Here is a 9,043-nt window from a genome sequence, read left to right on the forward strand (position 1 = left end):
AAGCCCATCCAGTCAGTCCTGCCCCTCTCCAGCCCCTCCTCATTGCCTAGAACAGGAAGCCCCACACCCAGACACAGCAGCCCAGATGTGCCCCCGTGGCCTGTGGTACCTCTGGCAAGGGTGCAGCACGAGGCACTGCATGATCCTGCAGACAATTCCTGAAGCACTTGCAGGATGATCCTGCTCCCCAAGGGACATTCCCATGGTTCCAAGTCAGGAACTGAAACGGGGAGTGGGACTAGAGAGGAAAGGGCAAACAGGGATGCACTGTTTGCAAGGGAGGGGACAAGGATGGGCAAGAGCAAGGAATCTGAACCAGGGACAGTAAAGAAATCAAAGGTGAAGCAAAGGAAATGCTCAGGGCAGTTTGGTGGTGGCTGCCAGCCAGCCCTGGCTCTGAGGAACAATATCTACAGGAGAAGAGGAAACACACAGCTCATGGGAACAAAGTTTCTGGCTGACTGCAGAGGCCACGAAAAGGCTGAGTGGTTTCCCTCCCATCCCCAGCCCTTGCTGGCCCCAGGGGCTGATGGCATTTGTGCTCACTCAGCTCCATCTCCCCACAGCAGCACCATGGGGGTGCTGACGCCTGCTCTGTGCAGTGAAAACAGCGGCTCCTGAGCCAGTGCAGCTGTGTCTGTGCCTGCAAGGATGCAGCACCTGTGTGAACTGGGGGAGAGGCCAGGGCTGCAGAGGGGGGATGTTGTTGGCAGGTGCATGAGGATGCTCTGGGATGATGCCCTGGGCTGTCTAGCACAGTGGGGATGGATCAGCCCCTGCTCTGCTACTCCTTGCCAGGGTCTCCCCCTTGCAGGGACCTTGCAGAGCACCAGCCATGCTGTTTGCCCCCAGCCTGCCCACGGCCAGCCTGGAGCTGCTCACAGGGGTTTTCTCTGCTCAGCATTGGCCTGGCCAAGTGCTCTGGAGAGAGCCTGGCCAAGGAGCCTGGAGCCCCCAGGCCCTGCTCTGAGGCATCAGCGCTGTCCCAACAGTGCCCATGGTCTGTCCCTGCTGCAGCCCTGGCACTGCCACCCCCAGGGCTGTGCCCGACCCCACGAGCACTCAGGCCCTGCAGCAACACGAGGAGCAGGAGGGCATCAGGGCAGTGGCACGGGAGCAGCACTGGTAACACCAAGTGCTGCTGCTGGGCACAGCACTGATCTGCCCCAGCTCTGCACGCAGACATTGCTGCTGCAGTTGCAGAGGAGGGAACAAAATGGGGATTTGCAGCCAAAACTTTGCTTGGAGATCCTTTAGTTCATTTAAGGCCCCTGAGAGTAAAGACCCACATTGGCCCATTTTGTGACCACCGGGAAGGAGAAGAGAAACCAAATTATAAATGGCACAAACAATGACATTTCTTTGTGGACAGTATTAAAAAAAAATGGTAAAACAATATAAAAGAACCTCCAAAATGAAACCAGCAAGAAGTGTCAAAGATGACTTTTATTACAAGTGATTTTCAGAAATTGGCCAGCAGTTTAATGTTCCTGAAAGCAGCCAGTCATCAGTGTCCACACTGCAGCTTTGAGCTCCTGGTTCCTCAGGCTGTAGATGAGGGGGTTCAGGGCTGGAGCCACCACCGAGTACAGAACTGACAGGAACAGATCCAGGGATGGGGAGGAGGTGAAGGGGAGCTTCAGGTTGGCAGATATACCAGTGCTGACAAACAGGGAAAGCACAGCCAGGTGAGGGAGGCAGGTGGAAAAGGCTTTGCGCCGTCCCTGCTCAGAGGGGATCCTCAGCACAGCCCTGAAGATCTGCACATACGAGAAAAAAATGAACACAAAACAGCCAAAGGCTAAACAGACACTAACAGCAAGGAGCCCATATTCCCTGAGATAGGATTTGGAGCAGGAGAGCTTGAGGATGTGTGGGATTTCACAGAAGAACTGGCCCAAAGCATTGCCATGGCACAGGGGCAGGGAAAATGTATTGGCTGTGTGCAGCAGTGAATAGAGAAAGCCACTGGCCCAGGCAGCTGCTGCCATGTGGGCACAAGCTCTGCTGCCCAGGAGGGTCCCGTAGTGCAGGGGTTTGCAGATGGACACGTAGCGGTCGTAGCACATGACAGTGAGCAGGAAATACTCTGTTCCAATGAAGAACACCAAGAAAAAGACCTGAGCAGCACACCCTTCATAGGAGATGTTCCTGGTGTCCCAGAGAGAATTGTGCATGGCTTTGGGCACAGTGGTGCAGATGCAGCCCAGGTCAGTGAGGGCCAGGTTGAGCAGGAAGAAGAACATGGGGGTGTGCAGGTGGTGGCCGCAGGCTACGGCGCTGATGATGAGGCCGTTGGCCAGGAGGGCAGCCAGGGAGATGCCCAGGAGGAGGCAGAAGTGCAGGAGCTGCAGCTGCCGTGTGTCTGCCAGTGCCAGCAGGAGGAAGTAGCTGATGGAGCTGCTATTGGACATTTCTTCACTCTGGCCATGGTGGACTGTTGAAAGAAGACATTGACAAGGTGGAACCAACTCATTTGAGACAATCTTATGCTACTTTATATGGAATCCTTTCAAAATTACTATTTTCTAGTGAGAGAACTTTGCTAAATGTCTTTGAATGTAGATTTTCCTGTTGAGTTACTGCCTCATCTTCAGCATTGCTCTCAGCCAGAATAATGGAGAGCCCAGAGGGAAATCAAGGTTCCCTCTGCTCCAGTGCAGTCAGACCTGATGGTCCCAAAGAGATGTTCTTTGCTCATTACACCTCCTGCTTTAAAAGGGTTCTTACGCATATATTTTGCTTAAAACTAAAGTGGACTTTCTGGGGCTCCAGTTTCAAAGTCAATCTCTCTAAATCCTTCTTTCATTCACTGTGGAGATGGACAAGGAGGGTATTCAGAATTGGTCTGGCTCTCTGCTGCCTGGAGTTGTGCCTACTGGGAGCTGTTCCTCTCTATCCAAGGCTTCTCCCTGCCCGTGATACTAGAGCCCAGCCCAGTCCTGAGGGTTCAGCTCTGTCCTGGACACCCCTCCCAGCACAGGGCACTGCCCAGGGGCATCTCCCTGCCAGCAGGACCTTAAGGGCAGCTCAGACAACCTGAGATGCTGCAAGCCACGGTGCTGCTGCTGCTGTCTGTAGACAGAGGAGGGTGAAGAGACACTTTGTGAGGGAGATGTGAGGCAGATCTGCTGATGCCCAGTGGGACAGTGCAGGAGTCTCAGTGACACAGACACACCTGACAGCCCCTTTCCCTTGCCTTGAGGAGAAAGCTGAGAGCGGCCCTGGCCATGCAGCACCATCTCCACAGCAGGATGAATCTGCCCTGATGGGGGTGGTTTCTTCCACCTTCAACTTCTCCCCACAGTCCCTGGGAAGCTGCCAGGAAGGCTGAGAGCTGCCCCTGGCCGATGGCACATGCCCTAGGCTGGCCAAGAGCCCTGAGGGCTGCTGGAGCTGCTCTGCAGGACAGCCCTGGGCAGCCCTGGCTTCAGCCCCACCTTCAGCCCCTGTAGCCATTCCTGGCAGCAGGAGCCATACTGCCCTGTCCCTCTGACAGTGCCCTGGGCAGCCCCACTCTGCAGCACATCCTCCTCCTCCTCTTGTGCCTCAGAGAAACTGGGAGAGTCCTCCTGACACATCCCCCAGGCTGTGGGGTGTGCTGGCTCCAGATCCCTCCAGGAGCACAGGGGACATTACCCTGCACCCACAGACTCACCATGTCCAGGGCTGTGAAGATGTTTCCTCAAGTGAAGTCTCAGCTCTCTGTCTTCCCAGTCCTGATTGCCTTTATGTCTGTGCCTGGCTCCTGTCCCCTCAATGCCTGCAGGCAGTGCCCTTAGCCCTGCTAGGCTGGGAGAGGAGCTGCTCATCAGCAGAAATGTCCTTTTGAAGCTCTTCTTGGTTGCCAGGATCTCCCTCTGAGCCAGGAGCCAGGCCAGCTCAGCAGCAGAGGCTCAGCAATAGGACTTGAATGATCCTCTCAGGGCTTTGATGCTGTTTCCATTAGTCTCAGTCCCTGAGAGAGTGTTCAAAAACTTCTCAAAAACTGAAAGTTAAATTGAAACTCCAAAGTTTCTTCAAGTTTTAATGGGTCCCACTGAGGGACACAACTGAGAAAGTGTCCCCAGGTTCCAGGTAGAGCAAATCACCAGTGACAGTGATGAGAGCTGGGGGCGAACAAGGGAAAGGTGTCTCTGGTGCTGAGCAAACCTGGATGTGTTTCAGGAATGCAAAGGGCCAAGGCCTGAGCCCCAGCCCCTGGCAAGGCAGATCTGCCCCTCCCTCATTGCTCGGGGCTCTTCCCGGGCCACTGGACTCTGGGATGTGCAATGCCAAGGGCAGGACCATGGGGCAGCCCCTGCCAGGCTGATGAGCAGGGACAAGGAGGCAATGAGGCCCCAGCACAGCAAGGCTCACTTGTCCCCTGCTGGCCTCAGGCCCAGGGCCAGCAGCCATGGTCCAAGTGGGGCAGCAGTTGGCTCTGGCAGGGCCTTTCAGTTGCTGCCCATCCATGTGCCCACTGCAGCCCAGGCTCTCCTACGGTGTCCATGCCCTGTGCCTCTGTCCCTGCAGGCTGTCGTCATCCCCCGGCTGCCCCACCTCGCTGGCCCTTTCTTTGCTGACAGCTCTGCATCCTGCCTGCCTCTGCCTGGCCACACCTTGGACTTCATACCAAGAGGTTTAATTCAACTTTTACTGTTCTTGTGAATTTTAGCCATGCAGTGGCTGCTTTCCCAGCAAGCATGGTTAGGAGAGAAGATGACATCTGGCTCAAAGTTGCAGTGGTAGAGAAAACAAGGACTGAAGCTGGAAACTTGGGGTGGGTTTTATGGAAGTACTTAAATGGCAACACACTTTTAGCCACTGTATATGAGCAACACACTTGTATAATGACATGTCCACATAAGGTTAGGAGTTATACCACATTGGACCTGAGGCAAGAGAAAAAAAATGATGCCTCCTGGAACACCAATTTGGTGTTCAGGAGTCTTATTCTGACATTTTTGAGATTTGGTTACATCAGAGCCTCACAGAACCAAGGAATGAACTGTGACACTATGGAACCTCAAGGAGCAAAGGGGCTTTTTGACACTATGGGAGCTCATGGAACCAAAATCCATTTTGACAGAGTGGGGCCACATAGAACCTGTGGTCCCTTTTTACATTGCAGATTCAAGGAGACCACTGTGGCACTGAGAAACCTCGTGAAACCAAAAGTCTATTGTGACAGAGAAAGGCCTCAAGGAACCAAGGGGGCTCTGTGACACTGTGGGGCCACATGGAACCAATGGTCCATTGTCATACTGCAGATCAAGGAGGCCATGGTGACTCCATGGAACCTCCTGCAACCAGGGGTGCATTGTGACACTGCTGGGCCTCACAGAACCAAGGAGTCCATTGTGACACTGCAGGACCTCATGAAACCAAGGTGACTGTGTTATACTACAGAACCTTGTGGGACAAAGGGACCATGGTGACACTGCAGAACTGTTGCTGAAAGTTTGAAAGCTCATGGAACTAGAAATCCACTGTTACCAAGGGACCACTGTGACACTGTGGATCCAAGGAGACCATTGTGGCACTGAGGAACCTCATGGAACCAAGGGCCCATCGTTACACTGTGGGGACTCATGAAAAAGAGGTCCATTGTGACATTGCAGGGTGTCATGGAACCATGGAGACTATTATGAAACAGAATCATAGAATGAATGAGGTTGGAAAAGGCCTTTGAGATCATCAAGTCCAACCTATGACCTAATGTTACCTTATCAACTTAACCATGGCTCTGATTGCCATGTACAGTCTTTTTTTAAATGTCTCCTGGGGAACTGACTCTACCACCTCCCTGGGCAGGAGATTGCAATTCCCAATTACTCTTTTAGTGAAGAATTTTTTCCTGATGTCAAACCTGAAGTAACCCTGGCTCATCTTAAATCTGTGTCCTCTCATTCTGCCAGTGGTTGCCTGGGAGAAGAGATTGACCCCCACCTGACTACAAGTTCTGTCGAGGTAGTTGTAGAGAGACTCACTGCAGACCATTGTAGCCATTGGGGCCATTGCAGCACAGCAGGGCCTCATGGAATCAAGGGGACCACAGTGACATTGTGGGGCTCCATGGGACAAAGGGGCCATTCTGACACCGTGGAACCAAGGAGAGCTTTGTTACACTACAGGGCACCATGGAACGGAATCATGGAGACCATGATGATATTTTGAGTTCACGTGGGACCAAAGGTCCCTTGTGGCACTGAAGGACCTCATGGAACCAAGGACACAAGAGTGTCACTGTGAGCTCCAAGGGACCAAGGGGCATTCTCACACTGCAGAACCAACGGACCATTGTGACACTAAGGGGCATCATGGAGCAGAGGGTCCATTTGACACAGCAGGGACTTATGAAACCATAGTTGCACTGTAGGGCTCAAGGAAACCAATAGGCCATCATAACACTGCAGGGTGTCATGGAATCATGGAGACTACTGTAACACTTTGCAGCCCCATGGAACCAAGGAGGCTATTGTGTGCTACAGTGGACTGCAGTGGAAGCAAGGAACCATTGTGACACTGTGGGGTCTTGTTGGGACAATGGATGATTTTGTCACTGCAGCACCTTTGAACCAAGGAGTACATTGTGACACTACAGGGCCCCATGGAACTAAGGATTCATGTAACAGTTTGGGACCCCATGGAACCAAAGGTCCATTGTGACACTCTGGGGCCTCACGGAATCCTGGAGGCCATGCTGACACTTTGAGTTCTCATTGAATCTGCAGGGCCTCATGGAACCAAGCAGACCCTTTCTGACATTGTTAGTCCCCTTGGAACGAAGAGTCCATTGTCACACTGTGTGTCCCAGTCTGGGGTTTCTCCTTTGCCCCGAGATCACCCCAGAGAGACATGAAAGTTGTTCAAATTCTGGTTTTCTCTGAAGCTGCCGAAGAGAGACTGCCGGAGACAGTTTTCTCTTTTTCCAAGGACTGTTAATTATTTCTTAACTCTGGGACCTTTTGCCTGGCCAGCAGCGGTCTGCTCAGCCTGGCATCCATGGTGGAATCTGCCTGGTGAAGACAGGGCTTAGCTTATATAGTTTGTATTACGTATTGCATGTTTACAAAATTTTCCCAATACAATTTTATTAAATGGTCCAGCCCTGACCCCATCCAATCCAAGAGTGCCAATGTGTCACCCAGCATGGATGACAGGGAGAAGAAGGAGGAAAAGGTGTCCACCCCCCAAATTCTCCATCTTGGCCACGTGTCCCTTATCATAAACATTCAAGAAAACCTATTTATCTACATTCTAACAATCTAATTTACACTTCACTAATTTTGGCAGCTTGTTTCCATTCTCCTTGTGCTGACAACTTCCCCCAGGGGTTAGAATTCAGCACCTGTGACACCAGGGTCTCACTCAGAGGTCTTTGAGACCCTTGCCAGGGGAGTTTTGAGACCCCCAAGGAGGCCAGGGGTACACCCAGGGCTCCCACATCTCCCCCCACTGCTTGCACCAAAAACACCCTTTTCACAGCTTTGATCAAGGTGCGCCGAGTGCATGGGATGATGCATGGCAAAGCAATGAAAACAGCAACAAGCCCCACTAATATATAAAAACCTAATTTCAAAATTTCTTTTTTACAAAGGTAAAAGATCAAAAAGGTCAAACAGACCATCCAGCCACAGTAACTGTGCTAAAACTCGGAAGGATGGTTTGTTTGAGACTACAATATAATTTCTATATACATTCTGATTCGGAGTAACATCCATTGTTTGGTTCTTTTTCACTCCTAAAACATCACATAAAATGCAAAAATCCATTGTCGAACCAAAAATTTCTAATTTTTTTGGTTTGAAAACAGCCACAAGGAGAAATTGAACTCACCATGCATCCACTTACAGGAGTTGTCACAACTCACATCACCCATGAAGGGATGCCCTTCAGAATGGGCCATTCTTTCACTGGCAATCCCACCAGACATGTTGAAAATGGCTTTTTTGCCTGGAATGCCTCAAACAAATTGTTTCCAACCCCACTGTCCATGCTGAATTTTCCCAAACCTTCTCCCTTGGCTGCATCACTAGTAAATCCGCTTTGTTACCTAACATAGTTGACAAAAGATAAGATACAACAGCATATAAACAATCATTTTTCACTGTCAGTCCTTAAGTCTTTTAAATCTTGTTTGAAGAGAAGTTCACATCCTTCTTCCTTGATGTCTGGCAACACTCCCCTTGGAATCTTGGCGGCTTGTTGTGCTGGATCATTGTGAGGAGGGTCTCCTGCTAATTCTGCCATCGTGAGGTTAGCATGAGCACCACCTTGGTATTTCTTTCGCAGCTCCTCCAAAGCTCTTCTCCATCTGCTCTCCCACATAAGTCCTTGTGTGTCAGTAAGTATCAATGACACAAGAGATTTCATGTCACATGAAGTCAAGTCATATTCATTGAGAATACCTTTTAAAAACTGTTTAAAATATGAAGATCCCAGTCCATAATCTCTAATTGCCTTAATAAAATTTTTAACTAAATCATGATTTAATTTTTGCCATCTTTGGTTTTGTCCTTGTGGGTCATAATTCACTGGCATGGCTATTTCACCTATCCCAATTGCAAAACATTCTCTGCTTCTTGTCAAGTCCATTCTAATATTTGCCCAATCAACTAAAGTATCTTGAGCTGCTGTTGCAGGTCTGTGTGTCTCTATAGGAATTTGTCTGTTCAAAGGTGGTACTTGTTAAGATTGAGGCCAAGCTGCTGCCTCATTCATTTTTTGATTCATTGGTATTGTAGAAATCTGTGGTCCTTGCTGCATTGTTCATTGAAAAGTCCCTGCCCGTCATTGTCATCAACCTTGTTCTTCCCTTTATTATCAGTTATGCTGTCATTTCTAAATCTGTAAGAATTGTCCTTGGAGATCTGTAAGATAGGAAGACCCATTTTATAATTAAAAGAGGGTCTTTTTTGTGTTCGTCCCACTGAAAAATCAAACCATATAGCTGTGTTTCTTCTCCCAACACTGCTAAATGGAATGGTAAAGAGTCCACATACCGGTGTGCTTGTCTGTCTTGTATAATTTCTGCAACTTTTTGCAAGTTTGCTTGCTC

General features: G+C 50.2%; 1 protein-coding gene across 1 annotated transcript; it reads right to left on the minus strand.

Annotated features, from left to right (window-relative positions):
* Positions 1-1,435: 1,435 nt before the first annotated feature.
* LOC306815724 (olfactory receptor 14A16-like) lies at positions 1,436-3,724 on the minus strand. The gene is made up of 2 exons (XM_079332278.1): positions 3,659-3,724; positions 1,436-2,437 (listed from the first exon to the last, which is right to left on the minus strand). The coding sequence occupies exon 2, from the start codon at positions 2,412-2,414 to the stop codon at positions 1,482-1,484; it is 933 nt and encodes a 310-aa protein (XP_079188404.1). The 5' UTR covers positions 2,415-2,437; positions 3,659-3,724; the 3' UTR covers positions 1,436-1,481.
* Positions 3,725-9,043: the final 5,319 nt, after the last annotated feature.

This window comes from Erithacus rubecula, assembly GCF_903797595.1.
Source record: "Erithacus rubecula genome assembly, contig: scaffold_201_arrow_ctg1, whole genome shotgun sequence".
NCBI classification, from domain to species: Eukaryota; Metazoa; Chordata; class Aves; order Passeriformes; family Muscicapidae; genus Erithacus; species Erithacus rubecula.

Coding starts and splice junctions, on each gene's coding strand:
- LOC306815724 (XM_079332278.1), bottom strand. CDS start 2,414: ATGTCCAATAGCAGCTCCATCAGCTACTTCCTCCTGCTGGCACTGGCA.